Genomic DNA, 27937 nt, shown 5'->3' on the forward strand with positions numbered 1-27937 from the left:
AGAGAAAGAGCGAGTGAGAGATGGGGACAGTGCATGGCAACAGCAGCTCGACGCCCTCCTTAATGCATCGTAGGACAGGACGGGAGGGGTGTAACAGCGTAGGAAGGACGAGAGCGTGGCCGACGAGGTAGGTGAGACGAGCAGCTGTGAACGGGCGAGCAATGAGCAGCGGCACTTTTGTTATGATTTTTAAATGGTTAAACCCCTTTAACTTTACCCAACAAGTATATCACGCAGAAGTCCATACTTCATACTAACCCATAGGAACAAAATATTTAAACACTTTTTTAACTATTTTGCTCAATATAATTCGCGAGAATGGTACTTTAAACATAAATTCAAGCGTTTGCCGATTTAACGAAAAGCGCTTATCTTAACGTCAAGTTATATTTTAGAGCTCCCACAACACTAGTTAACAACACCTATTTTCTAAAAGTTAATTTTGCATTTCCATCTACTAAACTTGTACTTCAGTTTTTATTTGAGTACTAAATACAAGTTATGTTTTATTCTTGTTTATAGAAATTGCTTTTCGTGCCAAACAATTAAAACTACTTTTCCTATTTTCTTGTTAGGTTTTCATTAGCGCATTTAAGTAAACTAACTCACTATATTTATAGATTTACATCTCAGGCCATAATCTCAGTGCTTAGCGAGCTCGTAACACCAGAGGTGTTACAGTAGTGTTTGCATGGCTCTGGGATTCCCTCCATGACAACCCTACATAGAAACAACTATTTGAATGTGCGCCGCTCAACAGAGTAAGTTGTAGAGGTTGCTATTAGAACGATGAAGAGTGAAGACCTATGAGCTCGCTTGCAATGTATATGAGCCAGTAATAAAGAGCTTCCGAGCCTGTCATGTTCCTAGATCTTGTGATACAAGAACGGTGGAACTGTCGCTAGTAGTGTTGGTGTTGTCCAGAGTCTCTATCAGTCTATTTCTCCAAGGATGCTAGCAGAGAGCATGTGTCCAGAGTGGACTAGGATGGAGAGGAGAGATGGTTTAGGCAAAAGATAAGCAAGAACGTAGATGAAAGCGGGGATGGATCCAGTGATCTGGCGGGTGGGGCTCTAGCCCCATACGGTTGCCGGACCCATGGAGCCCCCCTTAGCCCCCCACCCTAGGAATTTTTGCCATGGATGCACCTTGAGGAGAGGCTGAAGCTGTCTGGAGGTTGAAGAAGCCTCCCTAGACATTTTTCTGGATTCGTCCCTAGATGAAAGGAGCCTTGACGTTTTGTGGTTGGAGGAGCAGGGATTCCTCTATGAAGCTAATGCATATATGGACACCACGTGGAGGATGCTTTGCTGGTGCTCATGGAGTCCTAGTGTACTGGGGAATATATGGAGGTGAGATTTGGACATGGTGTGGCTGGATTATATTTAGGCCACGTTAGGTATTGCTCTATTTGATTGTGGAGTACCTTTTTTCCTTCCTCCATGAGCAGCTTCACTGGTGGAGCAAAAACTGTTTTGAATTGAAAAAATGTTTGGTAAAATAACTTCTTATAGTAGATTGAAAGGGAAGCTAGGAGAAGCTAGTATTTTCAGCTCCATCCATCATCCGCCCCTTGTGAGAATGAGTTTTTAGGAATTTCACTTGAGGAATTGTTTCATTCTATTCCTTTTTTTTTGTAAAAAAAAAACCGCTTCAAATAGCTACTGGAGCTGTTAGAAAAGTTGTGCCAAACCGGACCTTATAGTTAGTGTGCACTCTTTGGTCACTTGCTCTAAATAGAGAGTCGTGCTGTTGTATATTCACGACCTTTTCCCCTCTAGCAAATTAATGAAATTGCACTTGTTCTTTTTCTTACATCACATCCACAAAAAATGAAATGAAAGGTAGAAGAAGGGGAGTATTACATATGGTGGAAGCAAGCCCTTGTCTTCGACCTAGTCAAGTAACATTGATATTAACAAGATATATGCACAGTGCACATCAGTTCGGTAGATCAACTCGTTTACACGTGCGCCAATGCTTTTCAAGGGAACTTATTATGCAATGAGCATAATTGAAACATAGTTCAAGAAAGAGGAAGAAAATAGTTTACTTAAGACTTATTTATTATTACTATTATTGTTGAATTTCCATTCTCAACATAGAGGGAAATTCGTAGTCACTTTTTCCTGTTGCGTAAAATAAGGCTATAGGTGAGAACAATAGATGTTGTGATACATCTATCTCTTCTAAGCAACCTCAGACCACAATGAAAACACGATTTTTGTTTTTCTTGAAGACGAATACGATATTGCTCTTTTTTCCAGAATAGAATTTCCTTTTCTGATTACTTCCGATTTAGGTTCTAGATTCATGGAGATATTGAACATCATATAAGTTATCATGCTTACGTATCGATCATTTGAGTCTCCAACAATTATTTCTGTAATTACATATCCGATTTGCTCTATGGACGAACATGCAAGCATACGTTTCGTGTTATTCTTTTTCTTACATCACATCCAAGAAGTAAATTCTCAAATGAAATGGAAGGGGAAAAGACAGAGTATTACATATGGAGGAAGCAATCCCTTGATGACTACCACCTAGCCAGGTAACATCGATATTGAAAGGTTATATGCATAGTGCACATCAGGTTGATAGAGTAGCTAATTGATACTCAAGCATCAACTTGCTCCTTGGTAGAAACCTTGACGTACCCCACCGCGCGCCGATGCCTCGGTCCTCCCCTTGCACTCGTAGTAGAACGCGGTCATGGCGCAGGCTGCAAACAACTGCACGGCGGACATCAAGATGCTGTAGAGAAACCCCAGGAGCAACCCTGCTGCCATGCTAGTAAGTTCGTATCTCTTGGCCAGAGTGTAGACAGGGGTCAAGGTTGCGGCGAGTACGGCAGTCACAGAAATGAAAAGCATGGCCCGTCTGCGCTTCCCCTTCAACAGCCGCCACGCCCGCCCAAAAGCGCCGGCGCCGTGGCAACCGGGCTCAGCCACCGCCACGACGACGGTCAGGGAGCAGAGGAAGGAGAAGTACACGAAGAAGATCAAGGGAACCAGGACGAGCAGCGACCCCACAAAGAACAACACAAAGTATTTCATGATCATGAGGACCATGACCAGAGTAGACATGACACCAAGAAGCACGACATAGGCAATCTCCAGTGCGTAGACGAAGGCGATCGTAAGCACGGGGCCTTTCAGCTGCGTCTTGACTTTGCCAAGGAGTGACCCGAAGGTGTGCAGCTCACCGGAGTATGTCGCGACGGCGGCAAAGAGGACGATGATCTGAATGACTGATCCGATGATGACGGTAAACACAAGATAGGCTGCGCTGGTGAGCAAGAGAGCCCGGGTGTCATCTAGGGTCTTTCGGCTGAGTTGAAGGAAGTCTGGGCTACTGGGATCGGTGCTGTTGAGCGCCTTTGTCTCGAGGTCAATCTCGAATGTGAAGGGCTGGACGATGAGGGGCCTGGATGGCGAGATCGTTGCCGAGGAGGAGTAGATAGTTGGAGGCAGCGGTCATTGTAAAGACAGCTATGAAGAGCCTCCGGTTGTGGCTAGGGAGGAGCAGGCCTTCCTTTAGGAAATTGAAGAACGATGGGGTCGAGCTTTGCCCGGTTGCCATGGCTGGATGCTGGAGCTTGCTAGCTAGCTAGAGAGATAGACAAGGTCGAATAGAAGGTGATGAGAACGAAGTTGGAGGAGTGTATCACAAGTTATAAGCAAATGGTGGAGTAAAGAAAGTAAGAAACATGTTTGGAGAATCAGTAATGCTACTAAGCGGATGTCCGTCGGTCCGGACGGACCGCTCCGCGTTGCTGCCTCTGCCCGGGCCAAATGGCCAGCAGCCCAATTGGCCACCTCACTTATTCCCTCCCTTTCTCTTACACGTGGGCCTGAACAGCTCCTCTTCTCCTTCACACGGAAAATGCAACCGTTGCCTGCTCGTACGAGAGCACGCGTGCTGCTTCCTGCACCCACTCCTCAACCCAGCCCACACCGACCACCTTGACGGGCCGCCACCGCGGGCGCAGGTTTTCATTTTCGGAAATTAAAATTTATCGGGGGTCACAGATAAAGAGCAAAACAGGATATATCAGAAATATCGGACCAAATTCAAATAAAATTTAATTTGAATTTAAGTAAATTTAAATAAATTTAAACAAAATTTGTACAAAAAAGATAGATATTTCCTTATCGGCACCTACGGATAAAGAGGATATATCGGAAATATCAGGAGATTTCGGCCGATATTGGAAACCCGCCGCTCCTTGTCCCCGCACCCCGCCGCCGCGCCGCCGTCCCCATTGCTCCTCGTGGGCATCCTCTCTGACCTCGCCGAGATCGACGGCTCCTTCCAACCACCTTGTGTGGCCAGGCGGCCAAGAGATGGGGCCATAGCTGGCCGGGCTGAAGACAGACGTAGGCACGCTGATCGCTGCCAGGCCATGCCACCGTCCTCGGCCGCCAGCTGGCCAAAACCGGGCGGTCCCCGCTCTGCTCTACGTCGTCCGGAAGAAGAAGGCTGAAAAACGCATGTTGCAAGCATATGTTTTAAGTGTTTCATAAATATGTTGTAAGTGTTTTATAGGAATGTTGCAAAAGTAGATTAGAATGTTACATATATTACAATGGTTGTACATATATGTTGCAAGCTTCTGTTGCTAATGTTTTATCTGTTTTTTCATATGCATGTTGCAAGTGTGTTTATCTTAATGTTGCATATATGTTTCACATATATGTTGCAAGTGTTTTATCTAGATGTTACATATGTTTGCAATGTTTTTAAGTGTTTTTATGTGTTTTTGCAAGCGTTTTATACGCATGTTTAAAGTGTTTCATCTGTCTTCAGACATATGTTGGAAATATTACATCTGGGTGTTTCAAAAGTAGATTGAGTGTTGCATATGTTGCAATGCGTGTAAGAAGGGAGAAGCGGAGGGGGCGCGAGCGGTCCCCTCGCGAGGTCGGGCGGCGCAGGCGTCGTGGGCCCCCGCGTGGGCAGCGGCGGATCCAAAGGGGGGGCTGGGGGGCTCCAGCCCCCCCTAATGGCTTGATTTCAAGCCTAATCACTGTAGCAAAAGTTTGATTTCACCATTAAATTTTTATGCAAATCAACATCTTCATTGTTTTAGCCCCCCTTATCCCGCATCGTGCATCTGCCACTGCACGTGGGCCTGCGAAACACAGGCGTATTAGGCGGGGGCGTGCTTGCACGAGCGAGGACCTAGAGTGCTGGCACGCACGGAAAACAGAGTGCAGCACGGTCGTCCGTTCGGGCTCGGAGAAAACAACCCTTTACGTAGAAAAACTTTATGCCGAACCAATAGAAAAAGTCGCTCTTGTGAGAAGAGTCAGCAGTCAGCACATATAGACTATGTTAAGCGTAGCCATTATTTCTGAAATCTGAAATGTTGCCTAACGCACTTATGCGTTATAGCTGGGTATGTGAAAAGTCTATATTCTACAGAGCATTTTTCTAGGGGTGCACAGTCGTCCGTCCGGGCGTTCGGGCTCGGAGAAAACAACCCTTTACGTAGAAAAACTTGATGCCCAACCAATAGAAAAAGTTACTGTTGTGAGAAGAGAGTCAGCAGTCAGCACATATAGACTATGTTAAGCGTAGCCATTATTTCTGAAATCTGAAATGTTGCCTAACGCGCTTATGAGTTATTTCTACTCCTGGTTCTGAAAAAAATACAATTCTCACTTCCTAATCAGTCAAATAATTTTAAATTTAACAAACTCTATTAAAAAATTACAAACATTTAGAAACCAAATAAATATAATTAGATTAATTATGAAATATATTTTTACGGTAAATATAATTGGAGACACCAATATTGACATTTTTTCGAAAATTTGGTTAAACTTAATTTTTTTTATTTATCCAAAACCTAGAATTGCATTTTTATGGACACAGGCACTACTGGAAACAGAGACTTTGCCGAGTGCAAAATTCTTTGCTGAGTGTCAAAAATTGAGCATTCGGCAAATACCTTCTTTGCCGAGTGCTGCACTCAGCAAAGAATTACACTCGATAAAGATTTCTTTGCCGAGTGCCGGGCACTCGGCAAAGGACTTCTTCGCCGAGTGCCAGACTCTCGGCAAAAGATCGGCACTCGGCATAGGCTAACCCGCGTAACGGTGTTCGGCCACGTCATTCTTTGCCGAGTGCCTGCTGTTAGGCACTCGGCAAAGATTTTTTTAAAAAAAAATTCTTTGCCGAGTGTCCCAGATCTGGCACTCTGGCAATTTTTTTAATACTTTGCCGGGTGCCCCTGGCACGGCTCTCGGCAAAGATTTAAAAAAAATTGTAAAAAAATACTTTGCCGAGTGCCCCGGGCCCGGCACTCGGCAAAGATTTAAATTTTTTTAAATGTCTTTGCCGAGTGCCCTGTGAAGGCACTCGGCAAAGAGGAAATTTTTTTAAAAAAAATCCAAACCCTCTTTGCCGAGTGCCTTATCCGTGGCACTCGGCAAAGACCCCCTTTGCCGAGTGCCATGCCCTGGCACTCGGCAAAGTTTTTTTTGTTTTTGGCTTTCAAATTTTTTGTGCAGCCCTCGAAAAGCACCAGGAACTCCTAGTTATAATTTGGGGATTTTTTATGGCTTTTTGATATATTTAGTTACTTTATTTCATTTACTTGAATTTTTTTGAAAAATATAATTTTGAACTGCACATGGTACGAATAATGAAATTTAATGATTCAAAAAATGATAGTCATGTTACTGAGTGTAGTGTGAGGCCGTATCCAGGAACGTACCCGAAATTTCGGACATCTTATTCACGAAACATGACCGTGAACTTGCGTGCGAATTGTTTTTAAATTCTATAAAAAGCAAACGAAATCCAAAAATCATGAAACTTGTTGAGATGTCATGATATCATATGTGGAGGCTATGATAAAAATTTCAGAAGATTTCGTGTACGTTGTCATGTACGATGCTTACAAACCAGGACATCTCTACACTGAGGTGGCGAGGTCGTTCCATGGGTCAGACCACGATCCGAGCACCCAGGACTTCGATGGAGAGGCCATCATGAGGGCGGGGCAAGGCAAGAAGCATGGGCGGTTCTGGCTTGACGACGGCGTCATCGACACGGCCTCTACTCCCTCTCTCTCCTAGATCCGAGCACGGAGCACGAGTCCGGCCATTCGCACACGGCCGACCGCTGCACAGTACCGAGTCGACGCACTCGAGGTTATTCCTGTTTTACTCGTCATACATTGATCTTTACACACCTTAATTAGCTTTGCATTACTGAAATATTGGAGTGGAATATTGCAGGCTCGGTTGGAACAAGAAATGAGGCAACGTCGGGAGCTGGCGGCCCAGCTAGACGCCGAGCGGACCGAGCGGCAGGCCCAGGCGTAGAGGCTGACGGACATTACGGAGTTCCTACAAGGGCTTGGGCAACGTGTGGGCTTGTCTCTACCACATGGGCTATTGGTTCCACCTCCGCCTTCGTGTCCTGCAGCTGCAGCTACTCCTGTGAGTATGAAAGTTTTTTTTCTTTCGCTTGTGCTTTGCTTGTATGGCCTCTACCTTCCTAGATTAGCTATCTAAATAATCTTGTCTCACATGCAATCTTTACTCCTTTGTGCAATCTCCATCTGACGGTGGTTCGAATAATTCACCTCATGCACCTCTGAATGATGTAACTGGGCCTTCACCATAGTCGCAGTGCCCGAGATGAGTGCACATTGTATTTTTTTCATTTGTAGTTCACTTGGTGATGGACTTTGATATACTTGTGATGCACTTATGAACTTTGATGGACTGGTGGATTTATTTGGATGGACTTGAGCACTTATTATTATATATGTGATATATATTGTGATGGTGTGTGGATGGATGTGTGGATGGATGAGATATATATGTGATGGATGAGATATATATGTGATGGATGAGATATATGATTGTATGAATTTATTTGTCATGATGGAATGTAAAAAAAATTAAAAATGGCCGTTTTGGGTCACTTTGCCGAGTGTTGCACTCGGCAAAGGACCCCTTTGTCGAGTGCCATGGCCACAGCACTCGGCAAAGCTGGGAAAATGGGCTGATGGAAAACTATTTTTCCAGCTTTGCCGAGTGCCATGACCATAGCACTCGGCAAAGAATTTTTTAAAAAAAATTCCAACTTTGCCGAGTGTCGGCCAGAGGACACTCGGCAAAGAATTTTTTTAAAAAAAAAATTCAAACTTTGCCAAGTGCCGGCAAGAGGGCACTCGGCAAAGATTTAAAAAAAATTCAAACTTTGCCGAGTGCCGGCCAGAGGGCACTCGGCAAAATTTTTTTTAAAAAAAAATTCAAACTTTACCGAATGCCGGCCCCAGAGGGCACTCGGCAAAGATTTTTTTTTAAAAAAAATTCAAACTTTGCCGAGTGCCGGCCAGAGGGCACTCGGCAAAGAATTTAAAAAAAAATTCAAACTTTGCCGAGTGCTGGCCCAGAGGGCACTCGGCAAAGAATTTTTTTTAAAAAAAATTCAAACTTTGCCGAGTGCCGGCCCAGAGGGCACTCGGCAAAGAATTTTTTTTAAAAAAAAAATTCAAACTTTGCCGAGTGCCGGAAAGAGGGCACTCGGCAAAGAATTAAAAAAAATTAAACTTTGCCGCCGTGACGGCCGCTTTTCTTTACCGAGTGCCCGATAAAAGGCACTCAGCAAAGAGGGCTTTGCCGATCAATTTTTTGTCGTGTGTTCTTTGCCGAGTGCAATTTGGCCTTTGCCAAGTGCCTCAGGCACTCGGCAAAGAACCTGAGTTCAGTAGTGAGGGAGTAACTCTTTCTAACAGTGACACCCTCTTTTCTCTTAATACTGAAACATGAAAAAAGAGAGAAAGGGTATATTTTGTGGGTTAGTTTCCTGGAATCTTTGTGAATAAAAGTCAATTCGCCTCTGATGCGCAAAAAGAAAAAGTCAATTCGCCTCTGGATCCTAGACCACTAAATCCTGACGCTCTTAGTTCTTAATAACTAGTAATATGGCTTGCGCAAATAGCACAGCTAGCTACCTTTTTTCATTATTATAACATTTGGATTTTTCTCTCTTGAAAATATTGCATGTAAACAGTTTTTATTTTTTTTGTTTGATTGTTTTGATTCATGCTTCAAACGTACTCATTGCATCTATCTATCAGTACGAACTTTATATAGCATTTGTTCAACAAAATTTTTTGTGGCTCAAAGCTAATATTGTATCTCTTCTATCTTACTTTTTTCCTCGTGATATCTTATGCATGTTCAACTTCTATCCATACTAAGGGCATGTTTGTTTGGATTTCCTCGGAGCTTTTGGACCCTCAGTTTTGGAACATTCCAAAAGCTAAATAGTTCTTGGAAGCCACAAGGCAGAAGCTCCTCAAAGTGAGTTTTTGGGTTTTGGCTAATCGGTGCTTTTTTGGTTTTTGAAAGATCCCAAAGCTAAGGTCCAAAAACTCTCAGGAAACTGAAACAAACAGAGCCTAAGTTTTGACAGCCTTTAGTTTTCTTTTAGCAACCTCCATTTTGCCCAATAAAATCACTAACCAAAGCATTCATTGTCCCTCTTCTAACTTTAAAGTTTGTACCACGGTAGTGCAATTCTATTATGGATTGTATTGTAGTTACTTTTTTCTCCCAAAATATAATCGGATTCATCACAATGCCGCATGTCTGTTGAAGTCCCAACTACCTCAAACCTTTCCTGAAACCACAATGCTATCCTATCATGGTGCCCACACCCAACAATGCCTAAGTCTTCCCAAAGAAACCATGGAACCAACACCGGTGACCTGCATATCTTAGGCATGCTAACCTTGACACTCTACTGCAGACTATCTGATGAGAACATCACTCCTTCAAATACACTCCACCATCATTTGGTCCGTTGGGCCATATATCGTCTTAGAGCCCACTAGGGCTGCGTCCAGGGGTGATCACGCCCAAGACTTTATAATTAGTCACCGTCGCTCTTGTTAGGGTTTGGGTTTTGTTGCATTCCTGTTTTCCTTGTGAAACTGACGTTGTTCGCCACACATGCTATCGCCAAGATCGACTATTGTGGACCAGGACCCCATTCTTGAACTTGTTTGCCTATGCCGACTAGTCCTTTCGAATTAGGACTTGAACCTCCTATCAGTTTCAAAAGCTTCACATATACTTGCAATTTAAGATTGTGTTCATCCCGTACTTTCTTGCATTCTTGATTCGCTTATAGAAAAGCCTTCTCAGCGAGGTCGGTCGCATTGTGCGTGGTTGATAACCAACGGAGTAGTGGCGTAATGTTTATGGGGATCCGAATCAGACTTGGTTCGAAGCCTAGATCATGAATGTCGAGTTCTCCACTAATTGAAGTTGTCATACCTATCAAAAGATCCGGCCACACCAACATCACTATCCAATATGATGTCACTACATATGTTCCCGATTTGGACCAGCTTTTGCAAAGGAAACCTCCTAATGATGCTGGTTGTGTTACTCATAATCTTCTATTGCTTCTGCATCGAGGAATCTATGGGCTAACTTGACTTAAGATATCAAAAGTCGATATACTTTTTGTAATTTGGTGATAATATCGGCCGGCAAGGCCACTGCCATAAAGGCGCCAGATTTAAACAATAATTGAAGACGATGATTTCTTTGGGCCCTTGTTGCAGTGTTATATAGACCTTGAAATGTTAGTTGTGAAGGGTTTGGAGGCATTGCAAAAGGCGACAAAAGAGACCTTTGTCGGTGTTTAATGACCGGCAACTCATCATGAGGTTATCCGGGACGATGTTCGAAGGGCTTCGGCGTACACAGAACTCGACATTAAATGCAAAGAGATGAACGGTTTATACTGGTTCGGGCCCTCATAATCGAGTAATAGCCTTTACGTCTAGTCGACGTGTAGCCTTTTACATTGGATTGATTGGTATGATTGTTATGGTTAAAGGGGGTGCAACGTACCTCTCTTTATATAGGGGAGAGGGTAAGGGTACGTATCTAGTTCTAGTCGGTTATAATAAAAGAATCCTAATCCTATTACAGAATCTAGCTTTCTTAGTAAACCGACTAAGTTGATCTTGATAGCTTGAAGGCCACACCACCTTGCCTCGCGTCCTTCAGCAGATTGTGGACCAGCCCTGGGCCCATCCGAGTGGTAACCCCTATGGGGAACCCCTAGGACCCTGGTCCATCAAGCCCTCGAGCATGTCATGGTTGAACTTGGAAGCCTTCTTGTTCCTCCAGGTCTTGCCGAGTAGAAACAAGCATCGTCCAAGTGCTTTCATGAGTGAAGACATGAGGTGCTCTTTCAAAACTTCGAGTGTTGTGCGCTTTCCAAGAAAGTGCACTCACTGAGTGTAGCCCCCAAGCCTCTTGCTTTTTGGAACAAAGAGTTGGAGGGTCTAAAAGAAAAAACATCCATAGAGGATATGTACCCTATAGAACCCGAGCCTGTGATCGAGTACGTGTACTCGAGAGAAGGATCTTATAAGAGAATATACTCAAGGATGCAAGTGTAAGCAATAATTGTCGTCTTGTATGCTTATGAGAAAGTAGGTAAGACTTATCAAAGTCACATGCTAGGCTGTTACCGTCGATACAAAAGATGCTTAGAATATGTAGTCGAATATGCCAACAGAGATGTTGTCTAGTGTATTGTTGCCTCACATGTGCTAGGAGAAGGCTGTGCTGCACACTGAAAAGGTGTAGTGGGACGTACTGTACCCTTGTAGTGTGGCATGTGAGCTTGTATTGGAGTCAGAAACTTGACTGTTCTCTCCCCCGTGAATGTAGTCCCTGTAAACCACCCTGGAGCCTATAAAAACCCTCCTGGCGAGCACTTGAACCCCATCGAAAGAAGAAACAAAGTAGCTCTGAGTTTGTAGCTTGCGGATATGGTGGTTAGTGAAGTAGACCAGCCCCCAATAGTACTCGGCTAGTACAGCCAAGTGTTGTAGTGACTAGAAGAAGTCTTGTGATAGGGTTTAGAGGTAGGCTAAACCCACAGTTGTGCATAGTAGAGTAGCCTGGAGCTGTAACTAGAAGTCTTGTGACGGCTGATCGAGTAGCACTTCCAGCAGTCCCATGTCAGTTCTTCTAGCATGCCTATCGATGTCTGTCCATGAAGGGTCGCACCCTGACCCGAACGTGTACATATGGCGTTGGCTGGGTGGCAAGACGTGCGAAGAGCTCATCCTGCATACTAGCCAATAGGTCGCCTCCTGCAGCAGCTATGCCCCCAAGGGTAGTCGGCCAACAAATGTTCATAGTCGAATAGTCTACTCGAGGTTCTAAGCTAGGACATACTGCACTTGTGTTATCTATCCGGATGCACTACTCTTCCCCTCTTGGATCTAGGTGCATTGGGTACGAAAGTACCTACTAAGAAGCACTTAGAGTATGAGTACTCTATCATAGCCGAGTAGGTGTTGTATTTGCTTGTAATTTTTTGAGAATCCTCATATCCAATATTTGTACTCTTCTAAGAAAAAATTCTTCATAAATCTGAATTGTCTTGAATCTTTGATGCTTCATAATGCGACTGCTGTGTAACCGCATGGTTGTTTAGACTGAGACGGTGAACCACGTGAACGGCATGATGCAGTTTAATGTGGAAGTCAAAGAACCATCTAGGCCGTTGAGAGGCCCAGTAACTGCGTTGTGTCATCTTCACACTGTAGCGACAGAGAAGTCAGAGGGCCAGTTGGGCTGTAGCAGAAAGCCCAGTAACTCACTATCATTGAGTCCATACTTGACCGTATCTATAAATAATCCCCACAGTAATTGAGGGTTTGTTACCCTTTTCACTCACACAACCGTCGTCAGTGTTCTTGCTCTTTGCGCACTCCAAAAAACCCTAGCCGCCATCCGTGAATGCGAGTGAAAAAGTTTGTAAATTTCCATGTGATGGCAAAATCGAAGAACACTGCCGCCGCCACTTCTACTCCTGCATCGAAGGAACACAAGAATCCAGCAGGCGGGGCAGATCCGTATGCCGCGAAAATTAAGATTTGGGAAGAGTCGACTGTCAAGGAGGAGATGCTGATCAAGTTCCACGAAGATGGAATGCTGCCAAAGAAGAATCTCGCCGAGTGGAAAGCGCCTAGTAACCATCGTGTCCCTGAGCTTGAAGAGGGTGAGATAGTGTTATTTACCCCTTTCGTCGAGCGGGGATTAGGGTTGCCTGCTTCTGATTTTTTCTGCGGATTGCTGCATTATTACAGCATCCGTATGAACCATCTGAACCCCAATTCTATCCGTCTATTATGCTATTTCTTCAAGCTGAAACCCCACCCGGATGCCACCAATCCAAATGTAGTGGGTGGAGCACGGTTCTAGTTTAGGATAGGGCGAAAGGTAGAGTACCTGACATATATCCTAAGGGCTTGTTCGTTTGCAACGGATTAATTCCATGGGGATTCATTCCAGAACCAATCTACACAGCTGTGTGCAGGGTGATTGCTAAGTTGCAGGAAGCGTCCATGGGGATTTATTCCGTTTCACGTAGTCTCCGCATGTTCTTCTGCACATAGCATCCGAACGGATTTGTTCCGGGACACTAGAGGTCAGGATTGATTCCAGGCGAGATGACTGAGTTTTTTTGCTGCATGTAGCCTCCGCAAGATCCTTAAATAGCCTATTGGTGCACACATTTTAGAAAGGAAGGTGGATTGAATCCAGGCCCACAACCGAACGAGCCCTAAAGGATTCCAACAAGAAGTGGAACAGTAGGTGGTTTTAGTCTAGCAATGTGTTGCTCTCCATGGAGATCCATTCTAACGAGCCCCCCTAGGGTAAATTCCTTTTGGGATCAAGAGAACCTGATGATGGAGGATTTTGAAGTCATCTGTCCTCATATTGCACAGATTGTCGTGCGCCGCAAAGCTGGCCTGACTGGAGAAGGCGTAGCTGCCAGTTGGTTAGGACGCCGAGTACAACCCTTACAGCAGAGGCTGAATTATGGGTTTGAGTACACGGGACCTGAAGACCCAGGCCGTGTAACCAAGGAAAGGCTATCTGATGCTGAGTTGCTGGATCGACTGCAGCACATGTTTGCTCAGTTGAAAGTACTACCCACAGCGAAGAACGAGTATTCCGCTGCAAACCCGCCACCAAATGTAAGTTTCCTTGGATATTCTTTTTAATTGATTAAGGCCGAGAACTGCAACTGATACTGTGCTGTGTCTATCTATAGCACTTGGGGCATAACTTCATGGATCTCCCCCCGCTGCCACCACCACCGCCAGCTAGGAACACCGGCACCGGTGCTCGGAGTGCTGCGAGGGTTGGGGAAGAGTCGGTGGACTCCGAGGCCACCCTGACAGACAACCCGGGCGACCGGAAGCAGGGTGGTGAAGCTGAGAAGAAATAGGCGTGAAGCTTGAGTGTGGAGTCAGAGGACACCACGCCCTTGCAGAGGAGGCCACAAATGGCTACGCGTAAGTAGCGTGAAAGTGCTGCGCAACAAGGTAAAGATTTCTTCATCTTGTGAGGCACTTGAAAGAGTAGCAGTTTGTTTGATAGTTTTGTCTGATGACTGAAGAAGCAGAGCTGGCTACCAGGAAGGTACTTGGGAATACCACAAGCCCTGATGTGGTGGCCCTGATCAAGAGCCATCTCTTGGAAATTCCGAATCTCAGAGATGACAACATGTCGTTTGGAGGCACAATCCCCCTTGCCTCGAGAAAGCTATCAGCTTTTAAGAAAATCCATGAGATGTAAGTGTAATAACCATCAGCCTGTTCGTTTCGGCTGAAACGACTGAGGATTATTACTGCTAGCTAGTTTAGTGTGAGAGAAAAATACTATTCTGGCTTATAATCCACGATTGTTTACGACCAAACGAACGGGCTGCATATAAATCTGTACTCTGCTATCTCTGCATTATTAACTCCTCATAAATTGGACCGTTCAGCAAAGAAAAGGCAGCGCCGCGCCATGATACCAACCCTGTGTTGTAGAAGGAGGTGCCGATAAGCAACCTTGAAGTGGATCCGACGCTGAGCAAAGCAGCTGCTGAACCTGTTCCAAGTGTGGAGGTACCAGGTAGCTCAGCTATGGCTGAGAGGCAGGCTACTCAGATTGAGCAGCCGGGTGGCACTCGTTCACGCCTGGAGTCATATGCTCCTAGCCTGGCTCGAGCAAGGTTTTTTTTATCGGCCGAAATTCATGGAAATTTCCGAAATTTCCTTTCTATCCACAGGGTCCCATAAAATTTGACATCGGCCAAATTTTTCCCTTCTTTCCTACTTCCTCACAGACAACCCAAATTCAGCCGTGCGACAATCCCACACTATAATGTTTTATTCTTGTTTTTATCTGTGAACAAGTGATGTTTAATAGCTTAGGAATAGTTTCAAGTCAAATTCTACGGAATTTTTTCAAAATAATTTGAAATTTTTTTTGAATTTGGTTCGATATTTCCGATATATCTTGCTTATCCTATTTATCTATGACCTCCAATAAATTTTTATTTCTGATAATGAAAACCTTGGGCTCGAGCCAGGGAAGCATGGAGCGTGGCCACCGCGAAGGCCACGGAGTTTGATTCCATCTTCAAGGTAAGTCACATCCTTCTGACTGTATAAGCATCGTTAATACCTAGTAACATTGTATAATGTTGGATGAGTAGCTTGCTGTTCAGGAGCTGGAAGTGAGGGCGTCGCAGCAGGAGCAATTGATACATGCCAACTTGGCTGCCGAGGTTGCCCGTTTAAAACAGCAACATTCTGAAGAGTAGGCTGCCGTGGAGCGCTGACGCACCGAGTCAGTTTAGGCCTTATAGGCCCAAGTGGATGAGATTAGCCAAGCTCTGGAGGCCACCAAGCTAGAGCAAGATCTGACCATGACTGATCTAAAAGCTGCTCATGATGGTCAGAGGAAGGCTAAGGAAACGTACGAGGCCAAGAGTCAAGCTCTGGTCAAAAAATTGAAAGGTAACTCTCCTTGTCATAACACCACTGGCCGAGTAAATTTAAGTTAACTGAAGCCATGTTTATACCATGTAGATGCTGAGAATCTTGCTGAGCAGCACCGCAAATGGGCAGAAGAGTATTTGCAGGCCTTTAATCGGAAGTATAGAGAGCTCCAAGAGGTTGGAGGAGCGCAGGCCGTATTAGAAAAGAGTAAGCAACTCCATCTAGGTGCTGATAGAGATCTCGTGCAGGCAATGAAGACCACCTAGGAGGCCGTCACTAAAGCGAAGGCATTCAATGAGAAATGGCAAGATCTGCGTACATCAATGCTGCCTGTTCTTCAATTCTGGAAGGACGATGGCGACGAGGCACAGCCAATGGTAGACTTGGTGAAGAAAATCCCAGAGCGGGCTAATGCCTATGCAAGGTCATCGGCAAGAGATGCGGTTGCACATGTTCTCCTTGCCACCCGGCTGGTGAACCCTGGAGTGGACCTGACACCTGTTGGCGAGTTACAATCTTCTCGGTACTCTGCGGAAGAGTACGCCGAAGCTGAACGAGCTGCAGTGAGAATAGTTGACCGCTTTATGGATCAATTGGATTTAAACAGCGATTAAAAAGGCATGGGACCCATATCAAGAGTAGGAGGATTTACTCACGAGTCCGGCTAGGTGCTGGAGTATAGACTGTACTCAAACTCTTAAATTTCTTGATAAGCCCGGTCCCCTTTTTGGGATAAACTTTTGTACTAAGCCGGGTACCCGCTGGGACTTGGCTTTTTGTTTAAAGTTGTTTAGACTTGCTAATCTATGAGTAAGATTGTAGTCTGTTTAAGCTGGATTTTGTCTTGTGTAGTCCTTTGGAAAGGTGCATAAGACTGATTAGCCGAATAAAAGATGATCAACATAGTCAATATGATTAGAATCAAGTTAGACCCTTCTGTCGATGTTAAGTGTGCAATGCCACTTGTTCAAGGAGCCTTTCAAATGATTGTTTGATGTTAGGATCCTGTCCCGTAGCCAACGAATCAGGTGCCTTGCTTTCGAAAATCACCCTACCCTGGACGACATGTAATAGTTAGATTAAATGTCGATAATTGGCTCCCGGCCAAATATACATAAGCCATCCAAGTAGGAGGCGTATCTCATAATAGAACTAGATAGCCTAGTACTCGGTGTACAGAGTAAAAACTATGTAACGAGTGAATTTATCAAGATTGGAGATGTGTAGCTGCGTAAGCGTCCAGCTGTATATCTCATGTATGATGTTTTAAAGGCTAAGGTGTGTAGAACTGGGAAGTTGTGTACCTTGCATAATAGTAAAAAACGGATGCATCTAGCGAAGAACATTGAGTTTGTATTAGTAACAAAGAATCTTGAGTACATAAGCAAAAAGACTGAATTTACTAAAAAAGAAAACTACTTAAATACTATTAAGCGTAAAATCTCCGTAGCTGGTCGATGTTCCAGAAGTTAGGCACGGGATCTCCATCCACTGTGATTAACTTGAAGGAGCCTAGCCGAGTGACTTTAGAGACGATGAAGGGGCCATCCAAGGGACTGAGTAACTTGTGTCGTCCTGCAGTATTCTGGATACGCTTAAAGACTAAATCTCTGACTTGAAAAGTGTGAGGGAGCACATTTTTGTCGTAGTGACGACGCAAGCCTTGTAGGTATCTGGCAGATTGGAAGAGTGCGTTAAGCTTGACTTCTTCAGCACTGTCGATTTCTAGTCGCCGGGTATCATCTGCTTCGCCTTCGTCATACTGTTCGACCCTGGGAGAGTTCCATATCAAGTCTGCTGGTAAGATGGCTTCTGAGCCATAAGCCAGGAAGAAGGGTGAATACCTTGTCGCTCTACTCTGCTGAGTACGCAATCCCCAAACCACTTTGGGTAACTCATAGATCCACTTGCCGTGGTAATCCTTAAGTTCATCGAACAGCCTAGGCTTTAATCCAGCTAGCAATAGCCCATTAGCCCGTTCAACTTGGTCGTTAGCCTGAGGATGAGCAACAGAGGCATAGTCGATGCTGATGCCGCAGTCTTGAGCCCAACTTCTGAACTCAATAGCTGTGAAGGGTGAGCCGAGGTCCATAATGATCTGATTGGGCGTGCCGAATCGGTACATAATATCTAGCATGAACTCGACTGCCTTGGTAGCGTTGAATTTGATGACCGACTTGTACTCTATCCACTTAGTAAACTTGTCCATGGCTACGTAGATGTACTCAAAGCCACCCGGAGCGCATTTGAGAGGGCCCACCATGTCAAGCCCCCAGCATGAAAAAGGCCATGACTGTAACAACCCAGATTTTTGTGCAACCCAAAAATGCGAATTTTTTAAAAAATTTCCTGCAATGTGTGTTGCATGTTGTCGCTAGGTCAAACCCAAGCCACATTCCTTCCTTTCTCGACCTAACTTCAAGCTTAGGACTTCGTAATCTTGTGCACATATATAGTTTAGTTGCATGTTGAGTGCCTTGAGTTGGATCTTTGTTGGGGTTTGTTGATTGATTGCTAGTTAGCTTTAAGACCCGCAGAGCAAAATAGGAAAAGCCCTTCTTTTCCCTTGGGCCCCAAACCACCCAGCCGGTCCTCTACACCCTCAACTCGCGCAGGCCCAGCCTCCCTCCCCTCCTTCGGCCCAAGGCGAAGCCCCACAGGCCCTGCTCCACCTGGCCCGTCCCACAGAAGTGGCCCAGCTCTCCCTGCCCTTCCCTTGGCCCATCACGCTGCCCACCTAGTCCAGTCGCCAGGGCAGCCCAACTCCCTCCAGCTGTTGATCACGTGCGCGGCACGCACTGGAGGAAGCCCCCGCCGCTCCTTGCACGCACGCAGAAGAAGGCGCCGCCAGCCCGAGATCCTCACGTACATGCCCCTGTACGACTACCGTCTGCGGGACCCGCTCGTAGCTGCTGGGGAAAAGCAAGTCGTCTTTCTCCTCGCCTCGCCGTCATATCCTCCCCTCGGCTGCGCTCGCTCTTTTCCTTCCGTCGCTTTTCTCCTTCCGCCGTCTGCCGCTACAAAACCCGGATGAAGCCAAGCCGCTCGCCTCGCGAGACCTCGACCGTGGACCCCGCCTTGACCGCCCGGACCAGCGCCGTAGCCCGCTCCCCTTCTGGAACCTTCCCAGCCTTGCCACCTACCCGCGACCCGGATACATGCCGCGTGTCGCTACTGCATGGACGCCGAAGATCGCCGCCGCCCGTCCCATCTCCTGCTCCTCGCGAACCCTAGCCGCAGCGCTATAAGAACCTCGACCAGCCTCGCCCTCACCCTCTCCCTTCCCCAGCCGCCACAAGCCTCTCCACTCCTCTGCCTCCTTCCCGTTTCCAAGAGAGCCATAGCCATGGCGCCCGGAGGCCAAGGCGATGCCGGCTACGGCACCTCCGCGGCGCCCCTGCAGCACCGCCTCCGCGACCGCGCTGCCGACATCCCCACGGCGTCCGTCTTCCTCGAGCCGCGCCTCAACCGCGAGACCACCCCGACGTGCACGGCGACCTCACCACGGACGCGACGCCGCTGCGAAGCTCTGCCTGCACCAGGCCTCGCCACCGACGACCGCGCGACTTCACCGCACTCAATCCACCACCGCACCACGATCGACGTCACGCCGATGACTCCACAGCCTCGCCGATCGCGCCGTCCACCTCGTACCCCGTCGCTAAGCCACGCCGTTCGGAGCCCGCGCGTGCGACCTCGCCTCTGCCTCGCGTGCACCGAAGACAGCGACGCCAAGCCACCGTCGTCCTTCGTCACGACCACCACGACGTCTGCACGGCGACCGTCCCGGACCACCAACCTGTAGCCGAAGCCGCCTCCCTGCCGAGCGATGGAACACCGGTGAGCAACATCCTTGCCAAAGCTCCTGTTTTTCCGTTCCCTATCGTCGCCCTCGCCTGAAGATCTTCCTACGGTGAACCAGACATGGCGTGAGGCCGATCTTACAGTTAGCAACAAGGGAACGCAATGCAAGCTAACCTAGAGCACAAGCCAAGTCCTTTCGGACCTTCACCAAACACCTACGGAGGCGCCATTGCCGTTCGTGCTCACATGCCACGAGCCGCGGACACGCGCCGCCACAGTGCAGGCACGCGCACGAGCCTCACCGCCACACCCCCACGGCCTCATCATGTCGTCGTTCGGCGTGCCAAGCGGCGCTCACGCACGATCCGCCATAGCCTGACGCTCGCGGTGCACACGAACAGCATGGCGGCGAACCGGCCCTTGCCGATGCCGCCGCTTGGACAACCATGCACGTGCACTCGCTAGCCTAAGACCTCTTTTTTGCCTCGCCATCACAGCCACGCCACCACCTTGCACGCACCCACGGTCCTGCCGGAGATGCGACGCCATCGTGACTTCGCCATGACTGTGACCTCACACAAGCTCGAACCTCAGCACCTGGGCCGCCGGCCGCAGAACGCCGTGGACGCCATATGCCCCTTGAACCCGCATGAGCCCAGAGCCTCGCGGCCACATGACCTTGCACGCATGACCGTCGAACGCGAAAGACAAGCACCCTTGGCGACCCTTCGAGCTTCTAGCCGAGCACCATGGCCGACCACCATCATGCCCTAGCCAACTCACCGGACCCTGCAGCCACCTCTGGCCGCCTGCAGCTGGCTCATGGCCGGCCACAGCCATGTCTGGCCTAACTGTAGCTGCATCCGGCTGGCCGCAGCTGGCTGTTGCGTGGCTACAGCCGACTACAGTAGGCTGCTGCTGGCTACAGCCGGCCAGAGCAAGGCTCAGCTGGCCACGGATGTCTCCGACAAGCCCTGAACTGTCACCACCACATACACGAGTGCGCTGAGGACGCCATGGCCTAGCCACGACCCTGACCGAACCCTCGGATGCTGCGATGACACGGGACCTCCGCCACGGCCTTTACCGTAGTCAACTGTGTAGAAGCCCAGGGACCCACCTTGCGCGCCTAACCAAGCCAAAGGGAGCATCGTCCCCTTGACCGCACAAGACGTCGCATCGCCATGGTCACTGTGGCCAAGCACGACCGTGCTCACTCAACTTGAGCCGATCCGAGCCAAGCCTAAGGCCCTTTGTCGGTTTTGTCACGACATCCGAGTACCCATGGCCTTGGTTGTCCCATTGTTGGAGCTAAGTTGATCACATGCGCCACCATAACTCGGCCATAGCACGACCGAATAGAGACCCAACCTACAACCTGTGCAACCTACCTCGTGCTTCGAGTGTGGTAATGCCAAGACTAACATGCAACCCGTGAACCCTACATCGGTTCCACTTGACAGCCTCGCCTTTACCCAATCCTAACCTAGCATAGCTTCGCCGTGTCCAACCATTGTAGCCATGAGAACCTAACACCAACATTAGGGGCCTATCGACCCTATGTCTATGTTGAACCTAGTCTCGCCATGGCACCTAACCTAGATCTGAAGCCACCTTGTGCCTACCATGTTCCCTGGCCTTCTATTAAACCCCTAAAGGCACCATAGCTTAGATCGAGCCATAGGTTCACAACCATGTATGAGTGAATTTGGTTCTTCTTCGTTCTTTTGGCTCTTTGTGATAATCCTTAGTTTATAGGGATACCGGTTGGACGTGCGTCAGCTTTGGAGGAGGACCCGTGGAGTAGAGCTGACCTTGGAGGTGGAGGTCCACGCCGATCGACTACACCAACTAACGGAGACTTGTACCACTACTACCTCGACATCGTAGGTGTCATGACAGCACCTTTTACTTAGAGAATCCTATTAGGCATTGCAAAGTAGAACTGCTAGCGCTTTACATTTATTCCTTTGCTAGAATATGTGATGCATGCTACTGCCTGAGCCTTGATTGCCTTGATTGAAACCACTTCACCCTGATCACCTAGCTCTGCGCTCGCACTTATATATGCATGTCTGCTTGCTTGCATTTAATCCATCATAATTACATATATTCCTTGTTATGTGATATGTGATGGATGTTTGGATGTTGTGGATGGTGGTTGGGGTTTAGCCGTGAGGCACCCCCATGAGGTATGGTTTGATACGTGACGGGAGCGGTGAGTCCCGAGTGGGTGGTGGTGATGTGAGGAGTTCTAGAGGTTTTCCTTATCCTCGACCTAATTCTTTGGAGATACTGGCTAGAGTGAGAGGTTGTTGTGGTGTATGGAGTGCACCAAGGGTAGTTCCTGTGGTGGGAAAACAGAGTCCTAGAGGGATGATGGTCCTCAAGGGACATTGGGATGAGGAGTTTATGGATGGATAGATCACCTCTGTGGGGTGAGTCTAGTGCTCTGAGGACACACGGATTGGTGGAAGATGCTCGCTCTAGCCAACCTAAGGACTGACGTAAGTTGCAACCATAAATCACAGGATACTTTCATACACACCACATGCCTAAATGGGTATGGCCCGTTGCCCTAGTAGTGCCAGTCTCTGTGGGAGTGAGTAGGCACGCGGTCTGTGGCCCTGTGCAATTAGTGTGAGGAGGGCAGGGGTTACTCCATGATACCTCGACGACACGACCCCCAGCTTATATAGTGGCATCTATATATCTTTGCTCTTGCTGGTGGATAGAACTGGTGTTAATCGGCCTAGTATGCGGTGGCGGTGTTCATCGCTGATGGTGATTCATCGGTGGTGTTCATGTGGGGTAACAGTGTACTCTCTATAGAGGTTAATAATATATACGTATAGCCATGGTCTCGGATATGATCACTTACCTATGTGCAGGGTTTAGCTCACTAGCTTCTCTTGTGCTTTGCTTCTCTCCCCCTAAAGATAAGGTCTAGCTTGAGGCTGTTGAGATGAGGCGCGTGCTGAGGCTGCCTCGTCGACTAGACTGAGAGATTGAAGATGTTGTGAGGGATGATGAGTGGTGACTTGTGATGGTGATGAGTGGATGGTGAGAATGAGAGTGTGGTTTGGGACTTGAGAAGATATTATTACTTTTGATGCTATTCTACATGTGCTAAGGATGCAAACCACAGCAAAACTATTAGGATCGCCAGATCCCTTTATTTTCTATTTTACACTAAAGCTCATCGGTGTTGACCATGGCATGCATACATCTGGTGGTGTGCAGATTTCTTGACTTGCAGTGATTTTGAGATTAGTAGTTAGTTTCGTTCTACACTCAAGGATGCCTCTGGATGGGAGATCACCAAGCTTCGCTTCCATGATAGAATAACGATGTTTTGTATGTTGTTAGTTGTATCCAAAATATTGTAACATAATTATTTGTGCAATCTGATGTTGTATGACTATGTAATCAGCTGTAAATTGGACGCCCGTGATAGCCGAGATATCCTGGGACTATCACAGAGGGGCAAAAGGGTTGAAATTTCTATTTTGGAAATCCCGGTCTGCTATAATGATAGAGGGATGCATATGAGGTTGTGCGCTGGAACGTGGGCTTGCTTGGAAAAACATTGACAACCTTTGTAGTGTTGTACCAACTCTTCTGTGTCTTTGAGTGCTGTAGGCTAATAGTACCCGGATCTGAATGCCTTGTCAACTAAAGTTCTGGAGGCAGCGTGGTTACCGCAACACCTAGAATGGATTTCTTCTAAGATCTTCTGTCCTTCTTTAGGTGTGATGCATTTGAGGAGAACACCAGAGGATGCGCCCTATTGGTAGAGCCTGTCTCTGACTAAGACATAGTTCTTACTTCTATTTGTGATCTGCTCTGCTTCTACCATGTTGTCAGACAATTTATGGTCTCGGATATAGTCAATGAAGACTTGTGTCCACACCGGGTTGATTACTAGCACTTGTTCATCAGGAGCTGGAGTATTGGTTGATGTAGCAACTTCTTGCTTGATTGAGGGAACGTCGAGTTCTTGAACAAACACACTAGCCGGTACCTGAGCTCTGTCTGATCCTAACTTGGCCAAGACATCATCTGCAATGTTAAGATCTCTTATGACATGATGGATTTCTAAGCCTTGAAAATGCTTCTCAAGTTTGTGGACTTCTGCACAGTAAGCATCTGTTGACATTTCTTAGCATCACTCTTAACTAAGTTTTCATCCCTAGCATGATGCTAGAAATGCGTTGTTGGTAATTATGAGAACACTTGTAAACTATATATATAAGGTATCCATAAGCGCACAGATAATATACCATTGTAGCATTTCACCCGAGAGTATACCGAGTATCGTTATTTATAATTTATCCACAGGGAGGAGCTATGGGGTTATGCTGGCATAGAGATATTGACAAATATGTATACTTATGATAAAACCACTCTTATGCTATGGCAGGGGTAAGTCAAGTGATAAATAAATGATAAGTTAAGGTAATAATAATATTCCAAAGATAGAAATATATACTCATAAAATGTAGTAAGGCTAAGCAGGAGATTCGTTAAGAGTAAAAGATTCCTAAGTCATTACTCATATACTAAGTCTTTTATACACCCAAGTATATACACTCTCATCTATAGTATAACTAACTTTGGATCTATGCATAAGGAACATTACTAAGGAAGATTAAGAACAGAGCTTGCCTTCCTTCGCAATCACGTTCTACGTGCTCTACAAATGGGGAGTGGACTATAAAGGACTCAACGGGAGTGTCACATCCGTGATCTACCACATGACCTAGAGTGCAGAAGGCATCCGTAGGCAAACAATATCTAAGCACCATGCTTACATAATGTCGACCACTTAACTCACTCGAGTACTGAGCTAAGAGCTTTGCGAACATATGCATAAATTCATCATCAATCATAACTATATCAAGCATACAACTAGAGCAAACTAGGAACATAATAAATAGTAACATAATATTAAAGTAGCACAAAGTCATAAATAAAAGAGATACAATGGCTATACCAGTCTCCAAACGGTAGATCTAGAATCTTGAGCGATAGCCCAAACTCTACTTGAATCTTGCTAGCTAGCCTATACTAGAAACTTGAAGAATTGGAGCTCTATTCTCTTCTCTCTGGAAACCCTAATTTCTGGTCTGATCTTGACTTATGCCAACGTGCCCTAGAGGGGGGTAGGGGCTGGTTATATAGGTCGAAGCGTCCAACGTGAGCTCTTGGATCAAACCGACTTAAAGGACGACGTAGATGCATCCTAGGAGGCGGTGGGAAACCGACATATGAAGGAGGCTGATAGGTGGGTCCCCTAGGGGTCGATCAGCCTCCAGGTGGGGCCGAGCGGCCTCACCTAGTAGTGGCTTGGCCCCCGCTTCGGTGTGGAGTCCTCTTGAGTCTTCTGGAACATTCTACAGTTGATTTTGCTGTGGATAAGCGTGATTTTATTTGATGATTTTATCTTCCTTGACGGTTTTTTTGGATAAACCCTGCTAAAAATACAAATTCACCAAAACTTCTAGAAATTGTCAGTTTAAACCCCTAAGTCTATGTTAGTGATCCTGTTTATGCATTTATACAAGTAAAGTTGACTATTTATGTTGGATGATAACTACCGTCAACAACATCCATGGTCTCCTTGGTGCAGTCCCAATCTTTATTCACTTGATTGATAACCACTGAGGAATTGCCATAGGCGAGTAGTCTCTTGATGCCGAGTGAGACTGCCACTCGGAGGCCATGAAGAAGGGCCTCGTACTCGGCTTCATTGTTAGTAGCAGGCTAGAGTATTTGTAAGACATACTTGATCTGCTTTTCGTCAGGAGAGATGAAGAGAACACCAGCGCCTGCGCCCCCAAGTTTGAGAGAATCATCAAAGTACATCTTCCAATGGTCTAGAAATAACTGTGGGAGTAGGCTGCTAGATTTCGGTCCACTCGGCTATAAAATCAGCCAAAACTTGGGATTTGATAGCTTTGCGAGAGGCAAACTCGATGTTGAGTGCTCCAAGTTCAACTGACCACTTGAATATGTGCCCTATTGCATCACGGTTGCGTTGGACGTCGCTGAGTGGGAAGTCAGATACCACTGTAACCTTATGCTCATCAAAGTTGTGGCGGAGCTTGCACGAAGTAATAAGGAGGGCGTAGAGGAGCTTTTGCACATGTGGGTACCTGGCCTTGGAGTCTGAAAGCACTTTCCTAATGTAATAGATAGGTCGTTGTACCTTATATGCATGTCCTTTTTTGGCCCGTTCCACAACAATTGTCGTGTTGACTACCATAGTAGTAGCTGCAATGTAGAGTAAGAGTGGCTCCTATTTTTCTGGTGGAGTAAGTATTGGAGAGGTAGAAAGGTATCCTTTGAGCATTTGAAAGGCCTCATCTACTTCTTCTGTCCACTCAAATTTGCCAGACTTCTTTAACAACTTGAAGAAGGGCAAACCCTTCTCCCTGAGTCGTGAGATAAAATGGTTGAGGGCAGCCATGCACCCTATCGGCTTCTAGACATCTTTGACGTAGTGGGGATGTGTCATCTGGGTGATCGCTTGGGTCTGCTTTGTATTGGCTTCAATACCCCGATGGCTCATGAGGAAACCCAAAAGCTATCCAAATGGAACTCTGAAAGCACACTTTGTTGGGTTAAACTTCCATTTATATTCCCAAAGGTTGTCAAAGGTTTCCTTCAAATCAGCGATCAGAGTAGAGGGATCCTTGGTCTTGACAACTACATCATCTACGTAGGCTTCTACATTATGACTGATCTATTTGCTTAGGCATACCTTGATAGCCCGTTGATACGTTGCACCGGCATTTTTTAATCCAAAGGACATAGTCATGTAGTAGTAGGCACCAAATGGAGTGATGAAGGATATCTTGCTTTGATCTTCTTTCCTGATGGCAATCTGATGGTAGCCCGAGTAACAATCAAGAAAGGATAAAAGGGCCGACCCAGCCGTAGAGTCTACAATCTGATCAATGCAAGTTAGCCTGAAGGGATCCTTTGGGCAATGCTTGTTAAGGTCTATGTAGTCGACGCACATGTGCCACTCAGTCGAGTTCTTCTAAATGAGTACTAGGTTGGCTAGCAGTCAGGGTGCAGAATTTCCCTAATGAACCTAGCTACCAACAGTTTGGTGATTTCCTTCTTGATGGCTACCTTCTTGTCTGGTGAGAACCGTCGTAAGCATTGCTTGACCATCTTTGAGCCAGGATTCAATTCCAGATTGTGCTCAGCCAACTCTCTCAGGACACCTAGCATGTCGGTCGACTTCCAAACAAAGATATTTTTGTTGTCCCTAAGAAAGTTGGTGAGCGCGAGTTCCTATTCCTTGGGAAGGTGGGCACTGATAAGTGCCGTCTTGGTGGGATCACCGGTACCTAGGTCAATCTTGATGACATCCGAGTCAGAAGGTGGCATAATGATACCCGCCTTCTTAGTCGGTATCTCCATGTCTTCGAGCTTAGTCTGCTGTGCGTGGTTGGCAATCTCCTATGCTTCAAGAGCTTGATGTGCCTTAGCTATGATCTGGACAGCTTCCATGTGACAATCGTAAGAGCACTTTAAGTCACCCCGAAAGGAGAGTACGCCATTGGGACCTGGCACCTTGAGCAAGAGGTATGGATAGTGTGGGATAGCCATAAGCTTGGCTAAGGCAGGTCATCCAAAGATGGCATGGTAAGATGATTTAAAATCAACCACCTCGAACTTGATGAACTATGTTCAGAAATTGTTTGGGGTACCAAACGTAACCGGGAGCATGATCTGTCCAAGTGGCATACCAGCTTTGCCGGGTACTATCCCGTAGAAGGGGACGTCTGTCGAAGTAAGTAGGCTGGTGAAGTCCAGGCCTATCTTCTTCAACATATCTACAAATATGATATTCAATCCTACGCTGCCATCGATCAGGACCTTAGGGACCGTCATGCTAGCTATTGTCAGACCCAGGACAAGTGGGTAATGGCCAGCATTGGACACACTAGTCCATTGATCTTTCCTAGAAAACTAGATCGGGTACCTAGACCAATTGAGGTACTTAGGCGTTGATGGTTCTCCTGCCATGATATCCTAGAGTGCTAGCTTTCTAGTGCGCTTGTTAGATGAGGATGGTACTCCTGCAAATATTATTACAATGGCACTCTTAGGCTGCTGGAAGCCTAGATTAGGGTTGTCATCTCCATCCTTGTTGTTATCAGCCTTGTTGCACTTGGCATAAAACCCCAGCTCCTAGAGTTGTCTGCACTCGGCCACCATGTGCTTGGCATTTTTGTGGAAAGGGAAGGGTAGGTTCTTGAG

At 46.6% G+C, this 27937-nt stretch overlaps 2 protein-coding genes and 1 pseudogene across 4 annotated transcripts; 1 reads left to right on the forward strand and 2 right to left on the reverse strand.

Moving 5' to 3' along the window:
* Nucleotides 1-2620: 2620 nt before the first annotated feature.
* LOC136519925 (uncharacterized) lies at nucleotides 2621-3585 on the reverse strand (annotated as a pseudogene).
* Nucleotides 3586-12933: 9348 nt separating this feature from the next.
* On the forward strand, nucleotides 12934-16565 carry LOC136522912 (uncharacterized). 3 transcript variants are annotated; one of them, XR_010776010.1, is made up of 8 exons: nucleotides 12934-13071; nucleotides 13802-14053; nucleotides 14131-14404; nucleotides 14479-14653; nucleotides 14851-15496; nucleotides 15568-15871; nucleotides 15944-16029; nucleotides 16102-16565. XR_010776010.1 is itself a non-coding variant. In XM_066516706.1 (8 exons), the coding sequence occupies exons 5-7, from the start codon at nucleotides 14993-14995 to the stop codon at nucleotides 15673-15675; spliced, it is 252 nt and encodes an 83-aa protein (XP_066372803.1). In that variant the 5' UTR covers nucleotides 12934-13071; nucleotides 13802-14053; nucleotides 14131-14404; nucleotides 14479-14653; nucleotides 14851-14992; the 3' UTR covers nucleotides 15676-15871; nucleotides 15944-16565. The 3 variants fall into 3 exon arrangements, 2 of the variants coding, with proteins under 2 accessions (XP_066372803.1, XP_066372802.1); XM_066516706.1 differs by having other exon boundaries at nucleotides 14851-15081; nucleotides 15442-15496; nucleotides 15944-16565; XM_066516705.1 differs by having other exon boundaries at nucleotides 15944-16565.
* A 717-nt stretch (nucleotides 16566-17282) lies between these two features.
* LOC136524202 (uncharacterized) lies at nucleotides 17283-18062 on the reverse strand. Its single transcript, XM_066517655.1, has one exon. It carries the CDS (start codon nucleotides 18060-18062, stop codon nucleotides 17283-17285), a length of 780 nt encoding a protein of 259 aa, XP_066373752.1.
* Nucleotides 18063-27937: the final 9875 nt, after the last annotated feature.

The sequence above is a fragment of the Miscanthus floridulus genome, chromosome 18 (assembly GCF_019320115.1).
Source record: "Miscanthus floridulus cultivar M001 chromosome 18, ASM1932011v1, whole genome shotgun sequence".
NCBI classification, from domain to species: domain Eukaryota; kingdom Viridiplantae; phylum Streptophyta; class Magnoliopsida; order Poales; family Poaceae; genus Miscanthus; species Miscanthus floridulus.